This window comes from Oncorhynchus nerka, linkage group LG20, assembly GCF_034236695.1.
Source record: "Oncorhynchus nerka isolate Pitt River linkage group LG20, Oner_Uvic_2.0, whole genome shotgun sequence".
NCBI lineage: Eukaryota > Metazoa > Chordata > Actinopteri > Salmoniformes > Salmonidae > Oncorhynchus > Oncorhynchus nerka.
In genome coordinates, this window is record NC_088415.1 from 73,631,201 (window position 1) to 73,652,782 (window position 21,582).

Here is a 21,582-nt window from a genome sequence, read left to right on the forward strand (position 1 = left end):
TTTGGGATGAGTTGGACCTCAAAGTGAAGGAAAAGCAGCCAACAAGTGCTCAGCATATATGGGAACTCCTTCAAGACTGTTGGAAAAGCATTCCTCATGAAGCTGGTTGAGAGAATGCCAAGAGTGTGCAAAGCTGTCATCAAGGAAATCTCAAGAATCTTTACCCCTTTTTTGTGATATCCAATTAGTAGTTGCAACTGCCGTACGGACTCGGGAGTGGCAAAGGTTGAGAGCCATGGGTCCTCTGAACCATGACGCAGCCAAGTCCCACTGCTTCTTGATACACTGCTCGCTTAACTCGGAAGTCAGCCGCAACAATGTGTTGGAGGAAACACTGTACAACTGGTGACCAAAGTCAGCTTGCAGGCACACAGCCCACCACAAGGAATTTCTACAGCGCGATGGGACCAGGACATCCCGGCTAGCCGAACCGTCCCCTAACCCAGACGACACTGGGCCAATTGTGTGCAGCCTCATGGGTCTCCTAGTCAAGGCCAGCTGTGAACCCCGGTCTGTAGTGCCACTGCGATGCAGTGCCTTAGACCACTGCGCCATTTGGGGAGGCACTTAAAATATAATTTCAGTTCATCCAAATCGTCTAACCTGTCAGTTTCGTCTAACTATTCGTCTAACTATTCAGTGTTAAATGCTTACAAAAAATATTTAATGACAACAATGAAATCAAATGTGACAATTATCAGGCTTCCCGGGTGGCGCAGTGGTCTAAGGCACTGCATCGCAGTGCTAGCTGTGCCACCAGAGACCCCAGGCTCTGTCGCAGCCATGGGGCGACGCACAATTGGCCTAGCGTCGTCCGGGTTAGGGAGGGTTTGGCAGGTAGGGATATCCTTGTCTCACTGCGCACTAGCGACTCCTGTGGCGGGCCGGGCACAGTGCACGCTAACCAGGTCGCCAGGTGTACGGTGTTTCAACTAACACATTGGTGCGGCTGACTTATGGGTTGGATGCACCTGTGTTAAGAAGCAGTGCGGCTTGGTTGTGTTTCGGAGGACGTATGGCTCTCGACCTTCGTCTCTCCCGAGCCCGTACGGGAGTTGTAGCGATGAGACAAGACAGTAACTACTAACAACTGGATACCACGAAAAAGGGGGTAAAATATTTTTAAAAATTGACAATTATCAGCATGACTTTTTTACGGTTTATGATCCATTTCTGATTTTGACATTGAACATTTTTGAAAGTTAAACCCCCATTAAACACACAGCACGATGGGGTTTTGTTGGAATGGGTTATTAATGAAATTAACTTAAATCATTTAATTCAACTTAGAATATTTCATAAAAGCTAATATTGCATGAAAGCTACATTTTTCTTATTAAGGACACATTCAAGTCTCCTGCTGTACTGCAAGGCATAATCATTAAAGAAGATATGTTCTTGAGAGATTCAGCATGTACACATTGTACCTCATGAAATGAAATGAATTAGTAATCCATTCATAATATATAGAACAACTCTCAATTTGATATAACAACCGAGAGAACATAAAACATTTACTTAAGCTTAGCTTACGAGTTCTGATTCTTCTGATTCTACTTTCTTCCAAACTTTGACTAGCTAGCTTCTAGTCTAGTTGAATTTTCTATATGATTATGTGAGAATTAGTTAGATCGACAGACAACATTGTGCCATTGGTTGCTAATGTAGGTTAGCTGATACAACTGAGTTTACAGCATACAGCATACATAAAATCCCCATATCCTCTTCAATTGAAAACCCACATCCACCCAAAAACCTTAGAAATTGTGTAAGGCTTTCCCTACACATACAGTACTTAAAGAGATCAATTGATAAGTCAGCTGTGATTTGTAGCAAGGCCTTGACATTTTCTATGGCTGTTCCTTTGGATATATTTTCTTAATGTGGTTACTACCCTACGGAACAGCCGGAAGAGAGACACGAAAAAAAAACTTTAGCCTTCAAAACTATAAACACAATATTTTATTAAATATTTTGGTTTAGATTACTCTAACTGAATTTCCTCTTCCTTCCTTCCGGGTGGATATGTGTGGTCCCCTTAAATTGTATATCATTACAAACTAAAATGCTCTTTTATCATTAATCTTTATTATGTAGCCAGTAAATCTTCAAGTTCAGGGGCGTATGCTTGCATTAATGAATGGGTCACTGCATGTCTGCTTGCCTTATCTGATCTGGATGGCATTTTTGGAGTAAATGAGAGTGGAAAGAGGAAACAGTATTTCCTTTCAAGGGTGTGAGTGGCCATAAAACAAGGTCTTATCAGGCACTTAAACCAAAAGTGCAAGGGTCTGAGGGGGTGCCCAAAGGAAAACCGTTGGTAATGTTGTGAAGAACGTCTTGAGTCCAGGCCCCGGCCGGGGCAATTATTTCTGAATTTCTTATGTGGTATTTTTTCATTGAAAGTATGAAATGTTTGTTGTTGGACTTATTCCTTCTGATTGCCTTGCTCTATCGTATCAAACAGCAAATGAAGAGTTATAGTTACATTGTTTCAAGTTTTTGCCTGCTCTTATACTATACCTCTGACCAATAAAAAATGTATTTCTTCTGCTCACATCTGCATACAATTTCTTAATGTCATGCCATCGCCATGCCGCCAGTTTCCCAAGAAACTCGACCCCCTCAATTCCCATCTTAACCCTGAATTTACAGCAGCAAGACGGAGCACTAGCATGTTTACTAAGGCTATACTGGCAAAAGGTGTGACGTTCAAAATGTATCAATGCAGAAGGAAAACATTTAAGACGTTAATTATACCATGGAGTCTAGATTTATTAGTTCAGGCAGGACACTGGGGGACTAAGACCTTAATTCAATGGAAATGGGCTGATTATACCGTGAGGTATAGAAAATCTCCAATAAAATCCAATAGATTTGATGTGTTCCTCAGGCTTTAAAATATATATATTTGTGATGTCTTCTTATTTCAATACGTTGTGAAATTATTTTCCTCTTTCCCTCTTTATAATGTAATTAGTTTACAATATTTAGGGACCTTTGAAATGTACTGCAATGACGCACTTTGCTGCTTTATCAGTGAGAATTTGTTAACATGTGGTTAGAGCATTGGGCCAGTAACCGAAAGGTTGTGAGATCGAATCCACGAGCTGACAAGGTAAAAATCTTTCGTTCTGCCCCTGAACAAGTAGGTTAACCCACTGTTCCTAGGCCGTCATTGTAAATAAGAATTTGTTCTTAACTGACTTGCCTAGTTAAATAAAGATTAAATAAAAATGTTTATTTCCTGCTACCGGAGTGTATGTCTCTTTAAAAGGGTGGCGCCATGGGTGGTGGTGCACAGTGTTAAAGGTTGCTTGTTGTTCCCTCTGCCTCTGGGCTAAAAGAGAGCTGAGGACATGTGTCTCGACTTGCAGGAGCTCACCTGCGGCTGAACATGGAACACAAGGTAACTCATCCATTATGGATGATGTTCAGGCAGAGAAGCAAAGGGCACTGTGGTCACCTTGTGGCAGAGGGAGCACACCAGTAACTTGAAACTTTGAAACACAATTGCAAAACAAGTATGTAATGCAGAATCTTTGCAGGAGAAAAAACAACAAGTCTTTCCATCACATTTAGCCCCTTATCACTTCAGCTGGAATGGCCACAAGGTGAGGGAAATCCCCCTTCTGGAGACAAAACTGAGTTTGGAGCAGTTCAGTGAATTTGCATGTCTATGAGATTAAGCCCCAGTTATAGCTGGCCTATTTTCAAGCCTCAGGTTGGACTACATTCATTCAATAGTTTTAAACTGTCCCATGATGGGCCTGGTGGCCAGGCATTGAACTGTGTATGACAGGCCACTCTGCTGTGTAGAATCCTGGCTAGAATCGTTGGCCATCGAGCCATCCTGGTGGCTACGGCGTATGGCGGAACAATGAAAATGGCTCAATGACAGGTGTGGTGTAGCGAGAGAGAGGCAGTTGGTGTGAGAGAGAGTGCTGGGGCTGCACGTATCCACAAGAACCTAACGAAGTGATGCAACGCTGGCTTTATAAGGCCGCCCTCCAACCGAGCCACAAGCTGTAGAGAGCGAGGCCGGAGCAGGAGAACAGTGCAGCAGCCATCTGTTGCTAGGTCTGTCCTATCTGCATGCTAAGCCTTTCACACCTCCACAAGAGCTTTGTGAATGTATTGTCAAGCAGCTATTAGCATGAGTAGATAGCAAGGGGAATAGAAACAGGGAAACAACGACCAAATGGTTGTTACATTTAGATTTGGAGGAAAATATGGGATAGTAAAAACAAGGTAATTTACTGAAATTAAATATGAAAATGTTGTCCTCTTTCAGTCTACTTTTTCATTGTGTACTAATGCACGCAAACAATGCAGAGGAGACTCAAGGTCAGTACATTATTTGACATGGGTCTGTGCAATGTACCTAGTAGCTACTAGAATAATTTTTCTAAAGCTGAATCATTTGTTCAAATGTCTAGAAGTACTGTCATCCATCAATGTAGTCCAAACCTTTCATTGTACCATGTCCACATGTACCAAGAAATGCACCAAGTTCTAATACTTATATTAGAGCAGTGCAAATAACTGGAAAGTAACAACCTTGTTAAACATCATGATCAAACATCACAATAAAACACCCACCCCCCCCATTCCAACCCCAGCCAGCAGAGTACCGTACCATGACAGAGACGTGGAGGATGCGTAGCTCCTCTTCGGCAGAGTCGCTGGCAGGGTCGTCTGTGGCGGAGAGGCCGGGGAGGTTCTGGCTGCCATCTTGGTGGTGGATATGAAAGAGCAACGTGCCGTTCTCCAGCCACTGTTGCCGCCATCGCACCAGAGGAATATCCTCAGAGTTTCCCGTGATCTCTGCCAGTCAAACAGGACACACAGATAATGTACGAGTCAGTAACGATGCATTTTCAACAATTCATTTCACACGCTTATCATATGAGTGAGCGAGGAGTATGGTACCTGGGTTAGGAAGCATATTATACTGAATTATCAGTGCATAACCATTTCTGAAACCGTATGCCCTTTTACAAAAACCCATTACATTCTTTGCCAGCAGGGTAATAACTATTACCCTAGTATCTATTACCTGTGTGCCTATACGCTGAAACATTCCGTTCCTTAATTGTGATCTAACTGAATGCTTTTAATTGCGTGAGTGTACTGTAACTAGGTTTATCTGACACTGATTACTGATGGTACTGTGCCGCAGCAGAATGGGACCTCCCAGTAAATAAGATTTAGGGGCTAGATTTAACCTAGATGCAAATGATCTGACAAAGTGACAGGGCACTTTTTACAGCAGAGAGTTCCCTCCAGGGTCTGGTTCAGCATGAGAGTGTTATTAATGAGCCCATCGCTTCCCTCTCTGCATGGGACCACCAACCAACCAGCACAATTAGTGTACCACTATTATTTGTGTACCCCCTCTAATTGCACCATAATAATAATAATAATAATAATAATAATAATAATAATAACTGGATGGTAACTTTACAAGTAAAGTTTGGGGCTTGCTTTGGCTCTTTAAATGTATTATTGTGGTAATGGAAGAAGTTAAAAAAGTTTTACTTCACTATTTTAAGCAAAGCAGTTACATCTACTGTAGTTAGTTAAATGTTGTAAAATAATTGGTCAGATTACTTTAATAGACTACTACATCAACCATATTACTTTGGATTGTGGGGCAGTTAGATTGAAGAAATGTCTAAACTACAGTAGTTGTGTGTGAAAACTGAAAGAAGAAAGACGTAGGACAAAGAGATCTTCTGTCTGAAGATGGGAATTAAAGGCTGGATCGTGTGGACCACACGTAGGAAAGCAAAGCAGCTCTGAATCATTCATGCTGTGGGTTTCAGATACATAGATGCACAATTTACTTTGGTAAAACTTTCAGTGTAAATTAAGTTTGATTTTAGTTGAATGATGATGTGATGATTAGAACGTTTTAAGCTATCGGGGAGAGAAATATGATGGTGAATCTATTGATGACAGCTGTTTAAAGTATTTTTGGGGCAGTTGAAGAAGTGTGTAGAATAGGTTTATATGTAGACCTACTGATAGCTAGCTGTAGTTCTAAATAATAAATAAACCCTTTAGGCTAACAGTGATCACTGAAAACTACATTTCCTGAAGAAAATGTGGTGTGCTTGCTAGCTTGTTTTAAAGTCGATATGGTTTTTAAATGAGTTATAGTAGTGGTAGTGACTGCAGTAGTAATGGTGGTGAAAGGTTATAGTTTAAAAAGTAGGAAGATGACAATATTGATTTATTGATTGATTGGTTGATAAGATAGCCTGGACATTTGAAAGTTGTTTTGGTGTCTCTAGCATCAAAACTATGAAATAACACATATGGAATCATGTAGTAACCAAAAAAGTGTTAAAAGTTCAAATAGCCACCCTTTGCCTTGATGACAGCTTTACACACTCTTGGCATTCTCTCAATCAGCTTCATGAGGAATGCTTTTACAACAGTCTTGAAGGAGTTCCCACAAATGCTGAGCACTTTTTGGCTGCTTTTCCTTCACTCTGCGGTCGGACTCATCCCAAATTATCTCAATTTGGTTGCGGTCGGGGGATTGTAGACGTAATTTAATCTGATGCAGTACTCCATCACTCTCCTTCTTGGTAAAATAGCCCTTACACAGCCTGGAGGTGTGTTGGGTCATTGTCCAGTTGAAAAACAAATGATAGTCCCAATAAGCCAAAACCAGATGGGATGGCGTATTGCTGTAGAACGCTGTGGTAGCCATGCTGGTTCAGTGTCACCAGCAAAGCACCCCCACACCATAACACCTCCTCCTCCATGGTTTACTGTGGAAAATACACATGAGGAGATCATCTGTTCACTCACACCACATCTAACAAAGACACAGTGGTTGGAACCAAAAATCTCAAATTTAGACTCATCAGACCAAAGGACAAATTTCCAATGGTACAATATCCATTGTTCGTGTTTCTTGGCCCAAGCAAGTCTCTTCTTCTTATTGATGTCCTTTAGTAGTGGTTCCTTTGCAGCAATTTGACCATGAAGGGCTGATTCACGCAGTCTCCTCTGAACAGTTAATGTTGAGATGTGTTTCTTACTTGAACTCTGTGAAGCTGCAATTTCTGAGGCTGGGAACTCTAATGAACTTATCCTCTGCAGCAGAGGTAACTCTCGGTCTTCCATTCCTGTGGCAGTCCTCATGAGAGCCAGTTTCATCATAGTGATTGATGATTTTTGCAACTACACTTGAAGAAACTTTCAGAGTTCTTGACTTTTTCCATATCGAATGGCCTTCATGTCTTAAAGTAATGATGGACTGTCGTTTCTCAGCTTATTTGAGCTGTTCTTGCCATGATATGGACTTGGTCGTTTACCAAATAGGGCTATCTTCAACACAACTGATTGTCTCAAACACATTAAGAAGGAAAGAAATTCCACAAATTAACTTTTAAGAAGGCACACCTGTTAATTGAAATGGATTCCAGGTGACTACCTCATGAAGCTGGTTGAGAGAATGCCAAGAGTGTGTAAAGCTGTCATCAAGGCAAAGGGTGACTATTTGAAGAATCTCAAATATAAAATAGATTTGTTTAACACTTTTTTGGTTACTACATGATTCCATATGTGTTATTTCATAGTTATGATGTCTTCACTATTGTTCTACAATGTAAAAAAATAAAAAAAATAAAGAAAAACCCTTGAATGTGAAAACTGAAAGAAGTGCGATGAGAAGTGACCAGGTGAAATTTGAAGCGAGTGAACCCAGACAGCTTCACTCTATCCAATAAGAGCAGCAAAATCAACGTACAGTCTGCCCTTCTCTTTATAGACAGGAAAACTAGCCAGCTGAATATTTTGGACATAGAGCACAATCCCGAGAAGGAGGATGATGCGTTGTTGCCTTGGCTGTCTCACCCTCTTCACCCTCATCACATTTTATGCCTACTCTGCCATGTGCTCCTCTGTGTCTGTGAGTATCCATAGCAATACCTCCGTTTAGGCAGCTCCTATTACTGCATGGTCGGAACTAGAAGCACGAGCATTTCGCTACACTCGCATTAACATCTGCTAACGTCTGTGATTTGATTTGATATTTGATGAGACATTAGAGAGCAGTTAGCTGATGATAGCTAGCTACCTTTCATCACTCTAAACTCCGATAAACAGCTGCAACTTTTGGTTGGTTGAAGATATTTATGTTCTGATTTTTCTTTAATTAGAAGAGAAGTAGACAAAGATTTAATCTGCTAAACGTTTTAGTCTAACTTCTTGGGGGAGTGTTCAAAACGGCAGATTCTAAGAGTTCATAGAAAACATACTAGATTCAGTTACTAAGTATGATATATTTTTGTTCCAATGCCAGATTTGAATAGCAGATAAGTAGACCAAGATGTCATACCCTCTTGAGTTTTTATTCAAAGTCATGGAAAAGTTGTTAAAACTTCAGTTGGAGATTTTTTAAATGCGGTTACAAAAACAGCTGTAAGGTGTGAGAACAGAAATGACAAGATTATGTTATAATACTGTTATTGCATCAAATGGTTGTTTTATGCAACAGAATATGGGGTTTTTAGAACACAGTGTCTCCTGACCCCTCCTGTCTCAGCCTCCAGTATTTATGCTGCAGTAGTTTATGTGTCGGGGGGCTAGGGTCAGTTTGTTATATCTGGAGTACTTCTCCTGTCCTATCCGGTGTCCTGTGTGAATTTAAGTATGCTCTCTCTAATTCTCTCTTTCTCTCTTTCTTTCTCTCTCTCGGAGGACCTGAGCCCTAGGACCATGCCTCAGGACTACCTGGCATGATGACTCCTTACTGTCCCCAGTCCACCTGGCCGTGTTGCTGCTCCAGTTTCAAATGTTCTGCCTGTGATTATTATTATTTGACCATGCTGGTCATTTATGAACATTTGAACATCTTGGCCATGTTCTGTTATAATCTCCACCCAGCACAGCCAGAAGAGGACTGATCACCCCACATAGCCTGGTTCCTCTCTAGGTTTCCTCCTAGGTTTTGGCCTTTCTAGGGAGTTTTTCCTAGCCACCGTGCTTCTACACCTGCATTGCTTGCTGTTTGGGGTTTTAGGCTGGGTTTCTGTACAGCACTTTGAGATATCAGCTGATGTATGAAGGGCTATATAAATCCATTTGATTTGATTTGATCATCTGTGTGTGTGGACTGAAAGTGGGCCTCTGGGAGATTTAACACTGACAGTAGATTCACGATGGATTGGTGATAAGACAACATTCCATTCCATGATTAGTGTCTGTGTGTCTGTCTGTCAGTAACAGGGAGAACCAATCTCCAGTTTCTTTAAAGAAAGGATTTACTATTCTAGGTTGCATTAATATTTTTGCACAAGCAAGCAGTAAATGAACTAGAGGCAGGTATTTGGCATGAGAGCAAAACGTACCTTTGTATAAATTCTCTCATCTGTGATTTGTCATGAACATCCAGAGGATGGACTGTGCTATAAAATGCTGTGGCTTAGTATTGCTGGTTGGGCTCTCAACGAATCACCTACGGGAGGGTTGTTGACAAGCTCCAATACTGCAGAAATTAAATAATAAAGTTGACTTGTTTTGAATGCATTTTAAAGTCTCCTTTTGATTAGAATAATTCCATGACAAAGGTTTGATTGGTAAGAGATATTTTTGTTCCGACGTCAGATTTCAATAGCAAAGAAGTAGACGAAGATGTCATACCATCTTACTTTTTGTATAACTTGTTGGGAAAGTGGTAAAAATGTCAGTTGTTTATAAAAAGTTTGAGGAAATGTCTTTGACGCGGTTAGATAAACAGCTGTATCGTTTGATTGGTATAATATATTTTTGTTCCGAGTTCAGATTTGAAAAGCAGAGAAGTAGATGAAGATTTCATACGCTCTAACTTTTTAAAGTTGTTGGCAAAGTGGTCAAAGTAGCTGATTTGTGTCAAAAGTTGCACTGTTGCATTTACAGTGAATGGAATGTTGGAAGTGATGATGTAACAATGGGGCTGTTGAAATGCTGAGGAAATAACATGAAAGTGGATGGAGGGCAAAAAGATGAACAAAAAGCGTAATATTTTAAAATGTATAAAAAACATCAAAAGGTTGCATACAGGCACACTATTCCAGACGGATCTGCACGTTTTCAAGTTTGAATGATGTTTCTAGCTTAAACGGTGTTGAGTAGTGTTGAAAATAAAAATAATAACTATAAGTCAGATGTTGAAGATTTAAAGTGGGTTCTCTTGCTTTGCAAGCCCCAATAATAATATTTAACTTGTAAAGTACATTTCCCCAAAATATAGTCAATTCTAGAATACGATCTGTCGAGCAGAGTAAAACAGGTTAGCTTTCACCTGTCCATTACCAATCCGCCATAGGTCTATTCAATTCAGTTCTGCAATAAAAGTTATCAGAGCAAGGAAAAAGGCAGGGAGAGAATCCTGACTACTTGAGGATCTATTTTACGCTGGGTTAATTGTTGCATTAAAATCTCCCCCCACTATGAGATGACTGTCATGGAACTGTAGCAAAGAGTCACTGATGGAAGCCAAGAACATGTTGTTATACTCATTTGGGGGCGTAAATTCAAGCTAAAATAAGTTCCACATGATTCACGGTCACTATAACAAAAACAAATTGTCCACAAGAATCATTCCCTGAGACATCGACAAAGATCTGGAGTTTTCTATCCACCAAGATCAATACTCCCTGTGACTTGTTTGTAGCGCATGAATGGATGACTATGTTATAGCATCTGTTTTGGAATCTGAGCACATTATTATCCAACAAATTAGTTTGCTGAATCAATGAATGAATACTTGCATGCGGTGTAAATATTCTAAACATCAAGTATGTTTGATTGGCACATTCAAACCTCTTAAATTCAAGCTCATAACATTCAAATCAGTAATTGGAACATGCACAGTAGATTGACATCAGTAAGTAGCAGGCATGGCTGTGCAAACAGAGGGAAGTTGAAAGGTAGCTGACCCCCCAAAAAAGACAAAACAAAAATATGCAATGGCTGTAAAGATTAAATGGATACTTCAGGAATTACAGTGGGGCAAAAAAGTATTTAGTCAGCCACCAATTGTGCAAGTTCTCCCACTTAAAAAGATGAGAGAGACCTGTAATTTTCATCATAGGTACACTTCAACTATGACAGACAAAATGAGAAAAAAAATCCAGAAAATCACATTGTAGGATTTTTAATGAATTTATTTGCAAATTATGGTGGAAAATAAGTATTTGGTCACCTACAAACAAGCAAGAAAATACTTTTTCCCCCCACTGTATCTACTTCATTTTTCTACTTCCCCAGTCAGATTAACTCATGGATACCATTTGTATGTCTCTGTGTCCAGTATGAAGGAAGTTAGAGCTAGTTTCACAAGCCAATGCTAACTAGTCTTAGCACAATGACAGGAAGTCTATGGGTATCTGTTAGCATCTGAAATAAACTATTTATCCATATGGTTCAGCAATGTCCTCCAAAACAAAACTACTCGCCAGTTACTTCATAATCTCAGTTCTGTGAAGCACAGAGCTGAAGCTATCTTTATTTGTGAGCTTATAGTTCTCCAAACAATAGCCAAACAAATCAGGCACGTAACTAGTTAGCCGCAAGCTACCACTTCATCCCGGGTGAAGAGATGTTCATATCCAGTGCGACTGTGTCTTTTCCGGGATCCAACCAGGGGCCGGTGCTGTGGCCTGGGCCGGAACCCATCCTCATCTCTAATGTTTATCAAAGGAAGAGCTATTTTTTATTTATTTTACCTTTATTTAACAAGGCAAGTCAGTTAAGAACAAATTCTTATCTACAATGACGGCCTACACGGGCCAAACCAAGGCGATGCTGGGCCAATTCGAACCAGGGAGTCTGAAGTGATGCCTCTAGCACTGAGATACAGTGTCTTGGACTGCTGCGCCACTCGGGAGCCCCATGCCTCCCTGGGTGAGTTGAAGATAAGCCTGTTGTCTCCATGTGTTAGCTTAAACAGTTTAGGATACTGCAAAAATGGCTTTAGCTCAATCGCCGTCATCTTCTTCTACATTTACATTACATTTAAGTCATTTAGCAGACGCTCTTATCCAGAGCGACTTACAAATTGGTGCTTTCACCTTATGACATCCAGTGGAACAGCCACTTTACAATAGTGCATCTAGGTATTTTAAGGGGGGGAGGGGGAGAAGGATTACTTTATCCTATCCTAGGTATTCCTTAAAGAGGTGGGGTTTCAGGTGTCTTCTTTAATGGAAGAAGATTCTTTAATGGAATTACAATCCTCTCCTTCACAATCTCTGCACTGTAATCCGGGAAAGTACTGCAGATCTTGGTGTTTGTCCTTGATGGGAAAAAAACGGCCCTCGCCCCTAGCAGTATAGCAGTTTAAGGATCAGGATGCGAGGCCGCTCAAGCCCAGAGTTCTTGCTGAATTGGTGGTGATCCCTCTCGATGCAGATATCCCGGCCTGCCAATGAAGGGATCCACATTTGCACACTTCTTTTTAGGATCCCAATGACGTCCAAACCTTCCTCAGAATTGTTAAATCCCACCAATCTCAAATTTGACATGTGACCTTGGTCTTCCATTTCTGTCACTTTTAGGGACATGTACTCAATCTTCTTATCATAGTCTGCCATCTTTCCCTTGTTCTTGCGCACCTTAAAGTGAAGCTGGTCATACTTCCCCTTTGTTAAGGCATTGCCTGAATCATTGGTTTCAGTCACCTAGACCGAAAAATCTGCAATATTTGGTGGCAGAATGTTGTCCACCGCCTTTTTCACAGCTGTGGTAATAATATGGTCCAGGCTGCAATATTGTTCCTCCATAGCATGTCTATAGGCCTGCAAAATGGCGTCATTGAGCTCTTCTTTAGAGAGGCCCTCAGTTTCCCTGAATTTCTTCTTCACCTGAGAGCTTGCTTATTTTCTTTTGAGCCAACTTTATATATTGACATGTTATAAAAAATTCAGTAGGACTTCAAATCCCAGCACAATCAAAATAATGAATTTAGAGGGAATTTGGGATGAGACGAAAAATCAAGCTTGAATTGTCGTCAAAGGTCCCGTGACACTCCCCGCAAAGATTTGCTTTGAGCTTTGTTCATTTCAATAAGTTTGTAGTTGCTATTGCAAAGACACATTCAAATTTATTTTTGAAGGTTTTCACAGAAATATCACGCAGGTAACACGGCTATGGTTGAGGGACAATTTCTGGAGCTGCATGTGTAATAGGAGGCCTGTTTCCCAGTGGGAGAGAGCACAATAGAGAGGGCTATAGTCTGTTTTGTACTGAATTTAAGCAGCAGTGACCTAGCTACTGGAGAGGCCAGAATGATTCAGCTCACATCCTTCTGCAGTGTCAGAATCTGCCCTCTTACTTTCATTACTTGTGGTTTCACTGGGAAAAGGGACTGAAATACATTTCAGCTACTGGCCAAATAGATTTTTTTTAACTCCCTACATTGGGAAGTCTGAGGATACTAAACTTACAATTGCAAACTGGATGAACCTCCTTAAGCTGCAAATATGCCAAAAGTCCTTCATGCAAAGCTCCTGTAAAGCCTTAATGTATCATAACTATCAAAGACGTATTTCAATATATTAGAGAGTTTGTGTCTACGATTTGAACATGAAACGTGAAAATGCACAGTAGTGCTTTCTGATTGCAGTAAAAACAGTTCTACTGTAGCACTGCATTCAGTTCAATTTATTCTATTGTTCTACATAGACAGTCACTTAATCAGATACTTAAAGTATGAGAACGTATACAGGTGTAGGATCTTCATTTGATCATCCTGTTGCAGGAGAACATTCATGAAATGCAGGATTTTTTTTTATTCAATGGAAAATCATGACTGAAATTTCCAAGTGGAAATTACAAACTTCCGAAACCTTTTAAAACCTTAAATACATTACAGTATTTGAGGTTTAAAAAGGCCTCAACCCCTAAAAAGTGTGTAATTAATTCTAATCCACATAATAGTTCACATTGCACGTTGCTGCAGGATTATTGTCTTGCTGTAGCAAACTGGCTCAAATTAAGATCCTACATCGTTACCATAGACTGGGAGTTGACAAAGACCTTGTGTTTACCAAAAAGAGTTTGTCTGGTTAATCATTGAAAACCATATGCCTGTGGAAAAACAAATGAAAGCAAATATTCTTTACAAAAATAAGATACAATTGCATTTCTAGATTTTTAGAGGTCAATGCCCTTAAACGGTATGTGGGAAGCATAAAATAAATATTTTGAAAATGTAAAAACATAAAATGTACCCATCCAAAAGGTTTGTTTCAAGGTATGTGTCTTGACTATGCCAATTTTCTACATGAATAGGATTAAGAAACTGAACAATCAATCAAAGTCAGTCTTATTTGAACAAGCAATCCAACACTTGCCGTATTGAACATGATGGCTGGCAAATGGTAATGGTTAGCGTTTTAAAGCCATGTTAAATATTTCATGTTGGATGATTAGGCATGGGATACAGCTTAGAGGACAGGGGAATGGGAAACTTCAAGGTGAGGAGATCACAGTTCTTGCCTGGAGTTAATGTAAAATACATGGCTCGGTTTGATGGTTTCAACACGATCAATCCGAGCTCCAATTGTGATTCAGCGTTTGACTTCAGTAAAAGTCACACTGGCCGGGTGGCATGGCAATGACAACTGATCAAATAATGTCTCACACGTGATCAGCAAAACATTACATAACGAAACAAATGGAAGAAAACGTGCTGTGATAGCTGTTTAACAGGGTTAACCTGCTCTGGACTCTTGACAATCACCTAAAAATAATTAGAGACACTATTGTTCATGTATTGTAGGCCTAATCTTGAAGTTGTGCTACAAGGTGTGTGTGTGTGTGTGTGTGTGTGTGTGTGTGTGTGTGTGTGTGTGTGTGTGTGTGTGTGTGTGTGTGTGTGTGTGTGTGTGTGTGTGTGTGTGTGTGTGTGTGTGTGTGTGTGTGTGTGTGTGTGTGTGTGTGTGTGTGTGTGTGTGTGTGTGTGTGTGTGTGTGTGTGTGTGTGTGCATCTCATCCACCATCCACCTTCACACACCTTACTATGCCCTTGGAGAAGGGTTTGCTCTTTGTGTTTAAAAGAGGTACTTTTAGCATGGCTGCCAAGGACCTACCAGTACTCTATTTGAATGCATATTTATTTTTGTGGGGAAAACTCTACCTAACAAGTTCTTCTACCTTATCTACCTATCTATCTATTCTACCAGTATCACCAGATATTTTTTAGCCACAAGATATTGTATTAAATAATACACACTCAAGTAAACACACCTTTAATCTCTGGAGATTAATTCTCAGTTTCAATGACTGTGAATAAAAGGCATTTGAACCATAATCCTTTTAGCAAGACGTACAGGGAGCTAATGCAGTTTCAAACATGCTATTTTTCCATAACCCTGAGCATTTCACAATGCTTGGTATCATGTTCAGCGGTAGGTGTTAACATATTCCAGGTTCTCCCTCAAGTGGAATAGAGCAAACATTCCATAAGATCTACATGAGGATACACTGATGTCAAGCTGCGAGAAAAGTAAAGGAAGAAATCCCCAATATCCTCACTGAAATAGACCTGTGCCAATAGAGTCCAACTACAGCAATTAGACATGGTCAGCCATTTGCCGACTTGGACCAGACAAGAGATCAATAGTATGGATCTTTAGACAGAAACTGAAATATTGGGCATCTTTAAAAATTGCAGGGTGTTCGCTGTAATTAAGGAAAACATTAGAGACACCCTCAGAGGTCCAAATGACAATATGTCACAGTCCAGCTGTTTGTCCATGCAGGGCCAGTCTACAGAACTACTGTGGACACAGACGGAGGACTCAGTCACAGGGCCTTATCAAAGACATGCAGAAGGCACAACAATGAACTTATCATCAGCCAGTTACTTCGCATGATGTAGGATGTAGAATTAATGCTGCTCTCCGCTGACCACAAGCTGGCTCGGTTCGTTGATCAGCAACAGAACTTAATCTGAGGACATTGCTTTCAACTCCAGGCTCTAGCAAAATGTAGTTTTGCCAGGTAATCTAAAAAGCAGGCACTATTACAATAATTTAATAACGGAGACCTTAACCACCTGCATGTCAACTAGTTCCTGGGTTTCAATTCACAGCCTGCAAGAAATCAGCAGGAGGCAAACAGTGCAGAATGTCTGGGTAAATGGTAGGTTTGCAGCACAACAGGGTTTGGATAGAATGTTTAACCAATGGTGTGACAGGGTTCAGACAGGCATATGCAGAGGATAGAATGTACATGTACCCTGACAAAAGAATTCTCAGGCACAAAGTCAGAAATATGGCCACAGAGGAAAAGCCTATAATAGTCTTTGGACCAATCCTTCAAAACTCAGAGGACAAACATGAAGACAAGAGAATAAGGCAGAAAACACAGAGAATCAGCGAATCAGTTCATTCAGCCTCATTTACTGCCTTTAAAAAAAACATAGCTGATACGGCTGACTTGCTTAAACAAATGTGGTTTCTACTGACAATTGAGATGTACAAACTATGGCATAAGGGTTTGACGAGTGGATAAGAGGCAATCCGTATTTTCAATTAAGATATTAATGATCGACCTAGGACGGACGTAGTCAATATAACTATTTGGTCAGCTCTTTTGAAATGTACAGCAACAGAACTCAGAACATGGGCTGTTCTTACAGTATTCTCCCTGTACACCAAGTCAGGGCCATGAGATAAATAAAGGGGTATTGTTGATGGAATTTATAGCTTTAAAGGAATGATTAGAATACTCCACCCAGAAACCATATAATTGTAGAAATTGACTAGAATCATAAAGTTATAATTAATGATGTGTGTAGTTTTAGTCAGTCAAACAATATGTATATTATAGTGTCTTGAGCACAGACTGTCTGAGCAATATTCGCTGCCGACCTGACTAGAGATTTGGGAGAGAACGGGACGTCTCAAGGACAAGGTCTCCCTAATCTCTGTCGGCTGGGTAGTGATGTGGGTAGTATGTGCGTCGGATACCTCCTGTTTTGTGTGTGCGTATGTGTGTGCATATGTTTGTGTGAATGTGTGGGCGTATGTTTGTGTGAATGTGTGGGCGTATGTTTGTGTGAAGGTGTGGGCGTATGTTTGTGTGAATGTGTGGGCGTATGTTTGTGTGAAGGTGTGCGTGAGAAGCCAGTATAAAATTAATTGTTTTGTACAACAGGCTAGTGTGCTCTCGTAAATACATTTTCTGACTATTGTAGCTGGTTCTCCGTCTGATTCATTTCAACCAGTTTCCTACTAATTCTGGGTTTCAGGCTGAGTAATTAATTCAATTGGGTTTATGAACATTGAGAACATAATTCTAGTGACAGGTATATAAGCAGACAAGGAAAGCTCTTACAATATTCAATGTATACATTTCTCTGAAACAGTTGTTTTGAACATAGTAGAAGTCATGCTGGATTGCCATTTTAACAAATGCCTTTCCATGTCTTTCCATGACATAGACTGACCAGGTGAATACCAGGTGAATGCTATGATCCCCTATTGATGTCACTTGTTAAATTTATTTTGATACTTGTTAAATCTACTTCAGGAGACAGGTTAAAGAGTTGTAAGCCTTGAGAGACATGGAGACATGGATTGTGTTTGTGTGCCATTGCCCCGACAAATTGAGGCTGTTCTGATGGCAAAAGGGTGTGCAACTCAATATTAGGAAGGCGTTCCTAATTCTTCGTGCACTCAGTGTATATCATGACAACAACATTTTCAAAGCAAATGCTTCAGTATTTAGTCAATGCTGGTATGACAGATGTTATGATGCCTTAGTACACGTGTTGCATGCAAAGCTCCTCTCTACAACAAATTGCTAACAAGATAACATTATGTTTGCCTCCTGGCTCCCTGCCTGTTGTTGACCAAACGTGTGGCAGTGACAAAGGCTACACAGCAGGTAATGGCTATGGTGATGTCACATGGAGCTGCCTCCTACTGTGTCAAAGTCACACAGTTACAGCAATAAACAATTTGTGCAAACTGTAGATTTTATGCACATGTTGTACTGAAAGTTCATTGTTTGAAATAGTAACCGTGACATGTCCAAGCATTCCAATGAATTACAAAAAAACATACTCAAACTCTTTTATAGTAACATAATGAAGTACAGAATGTATGTTCATTCAACTATACATCCCTCTAATGACAACAGAACAAAACAAATGCATTGTTTCTGATACATAACCAAGAGAAGAAAAGCACAACAAGGAGAACTCAACTCAGCAGATGCAGTGTGGGGGGAAACCAATCATTGTGACAAAAAGATAGCATTATATATTTGCCTTAGTATGGATCGTTATGCAAATGTTCACTTTTACTATGTACAGGTACACTGATTTACTTGTTACCAATAATGACGCTGATCCGGCTACCAATCAAGATGGCGATAAATTATGCAAATAGTACAGCTGTTTTCAGGCAAATGAATCCCTGTGGAAATAGTGCTGTCATCTTAATTGGAGACTTATCTCCAGGTGTCACTTATAGCCATTAATGAAACGATATAAGTTAACGCACAGCCAATGATAGAGCTGCTACTGGAGCCATAGAAGGAATTGACCTGTGTCATTAAATCTAACCAGTCAGCTATGTTCGCTACTTAGCGAAATGTCTGTCAAGAAGCTGGTGGCTGGATAGAGGTTTCAGATAAGTTCACTCCTATTAAAAAAATGGTATTGGTTCTTAGGTTTATCCATTCCTGACACTAAACACCTTTGAACTAAATGTCACATATATCTACACAGTCCAGAATTGCACACGGCTAAAGTTGAATGTTAATTAATACGACAGCAAATTGACTTAAAGTACAGAGATTGTTTTCATTAACTAACACATGCATCACCTTGACTAGGGACTGGGGCCACCATGTCAGAGGTCAGCACAACCTTAGGAATTGTAAGTCAAACCTTGGCAATGGCACATTTCATAACAATCTTAGCATTTGTCCCAAATGGCACCCTATTCCCTACATACTAGAGACGGACTGATAATTGGCCGAGCCATTATATCTGGCCGATATATTGGCCCTTCCCTCCATATAGCAAAGCTGTTGCTATGCCAGGCACCACTCACCGCCTAAGCCACGAGTGCTGCTCAATGCTGAGGAATGTCTAGCTGGGAAAATCAGCAGCAGCAAGCAGCAAGCTAGCTCATTCTCCAACAGAAAGGTGCAGTATTGACCTTTTTTTTATTTATTTTTTTAAAATTTTATTTCACCTATGGGGGTGCAAAGGAGCTAAATAAATAAATACAGTAGGGGCAGAGGTAGTTGTTTGGGCTAAATCATAGATGGGCTATGTACAGGTGCAGTGAGCTGGTGCTTAAAGCTAGTGAGGGGGGTAAGTGTTTCCAGTTTCATTGGCAGCAGAGAACTGGAAGGAGAGGCGACCAAAGTAAGAATTGGTTTTGGGGGTGACCAGAGAGATATACCTGCTGGAGCACGTGCTACAGTTGGGTGCTGCTATGGTGACCAGCGAGGTGACATAAGGGGGACTTTACCTAGCAGGGTCTTGTAGATGACCTGGAGCCAGTGGGTTTGGCGACGAGTATGAAGCGAGGGCCAGCCAACGAGAGCATACAGGTCACAGTGGTGGGTAGTATATGGGGCTTTGGTGACAAAACGGATGGCACTGTGATAGACTGCATCCAATTTATTGAGTAGGGTATTGGAGGATATTTTGTAAATGACGTCGCTGATGTCGAGGATCGGTAGGATGGTCAGTTTTACAAGGGTATGTTTGGCAGCATGAGTGAAGGAGGCTTTGTTGCGAAATAGGAAGCCAATTCTAGATTTAACATTTGATTGGAGATGTTTGATGTGAGTCTGGAAGGAGTGTTTACAGTCTAACCAGACACCTAGGTATTTGTAGTTGTCCACAAGTCAGAACCGTCCAGAGTAGTAATGTTGGATGGACGGGCAGGTGCAGGCAGCGATCGGTTGAAGAGCATGCATTTAGTTTTACTTGTATTTAAGAGCAATTGGAGGCCACGGAAGGAGAGTTGTATGGCATTTAAGCTCATCTGGAGGGTTGTTAACACAGAGTCCAAAGAAGGGCCAGATGTATACAGAATGGTGTCGTCTGCGTAGAGGTGGATCAGAGACTCACCAGCAGCAAGAGCGACATCATTGATGTATACAGAGAAGAGAGTCGGTCCAATAATTTAACCCTGTGGCACCCCCATAGAAACTGCCAGAGGCCCGGACAACAGGCCCTCCGATTTGACACACTGAACTCTATCAGAGAAATAGTTGGTGAACCAGGCGAGGCAATCATTTGAGAAACCAAGGCTATCGAGTCTGCCGATGAGGATGTGGTGATTGACAGAGTCGAATGCCTTGGCCAGGTCAATGAATACGGCTGCACAGTATTGTTTCTTATCAATGGCGGTTAAGATATCGTTTAGGACCTTGAACGTGGCTGAGGTACACCCATGACCAGCTCTGAAACCAGATTGCATAGCAGAGAAGGTATGGTGGGTTTCGAAATGGTCGGTAATCTGTTTGTTGACTTGGCTTTCGAAGACTTTAGAAAGGCAGGGTACGATAGATATAGGTCTGTAGCAGTTTGTGTCAAGAGTGTCCCCCCCTTTGAAGAGGGTGATGACCGCAGCTGCTTTCCAATCTTTGGGAATATCAGACGACACGAAAGAAAGGTTGAACAGGCTAGTAATAGGGGTTGCAACAATTTCGGCAGATAATTTTTAGAAAGAAAGGGTCCAGAATGTCTAGCCCGGCTGATTTGTAGGGATCCAGATTTTGCAGCTCTTTCAGAACATCAGCTGACTGGATTTGGGAGAAGGAGAAATGGGGAGGGCTTGGGTGAGTTGCTGTGGGGGTGCAGTGCTGTTGACTGGGGTAGGGGTAACCAGGTGGAAAGTATGGCCAGCCGTAGAAAAATGCTTATTGAAATTCTCAATTATAGTGGATTTATCGGTGGTGACAGTGTTTCCTATCCTCATTGCAGTGGGCAGCTGGGAGGAGGTGTTCTTATTCTCCATGGACTTTACAGTGTCCCAGAACCTTTTTGAGTTTGTGTTGCAGGAAGCAAACTTCTGCTTGAAAAAGATAGCCTTGGCTTTTCTGACTGCCCGTGTGTATTGGTTTCTAGCTTCCCTGAAAAGTTGCATATCACGGGGGCTGTTCGATGCTAATGCAGAACGCCATAGGATGTTTTTGTGTTGGTTAAGGGCAGTCAGGTCTGGAGAGAACCAGGGGCTATATCTGTTCCTGGTTCTAAATGTATTGAAAGGGGCATGCTTATTTAAGATGGTGAGGAAGGCATTTAAAATAAATAACCAGGCATCCTCTATTGACGGGATGAGGTCAATGTCCTTCCAGGATACCCCGGCCAGGTCGATTAGAAAGCCCTGCTCTCTGAAGTGTTTCAAGGAGCGTTTGACAGTGATGAGTGGAGGTCGTTTGACCGCTGACCCATTACGGATGCAGGCAATGAGGCAGTGATCGCTGAGATCTTGGTTGAAAACAGCAGAGGTGTATTTAGAGGGCAAGTTGGTTAGGATGATATCTATGAGGGTGCCCGTGTTTACGGCTTTGGGGTGGTACTTGGTAGGTTCATTGATA

The 21,582-nt window shown here is 41.0% G+C and overlaps 1 protein-coding gene across 1 annotated transcript in view; it reads right to left on the minus strand.

Moving 5' to 3' along the window:
• The window catches only part of LOC115103101 (astrotactin-1), a 252,497-nt gene that overhangs the window by 211,150 nt on the left and 19,765 nt on the right, over nucleotides 1-21,582 (minus strand). Inside the window, exon 2 of the mRNA XM_029623730.2 lies at nucleotides 4,640-4,827. Within this exon, the coding sequence (XP_029479590.2) occupies nucleotides 4,640-4,827 (188 nt within the window). The remainder of the gene's footprint in view (nucleotides 1-4,639; nucleotides 4,828-21,582) is intronic.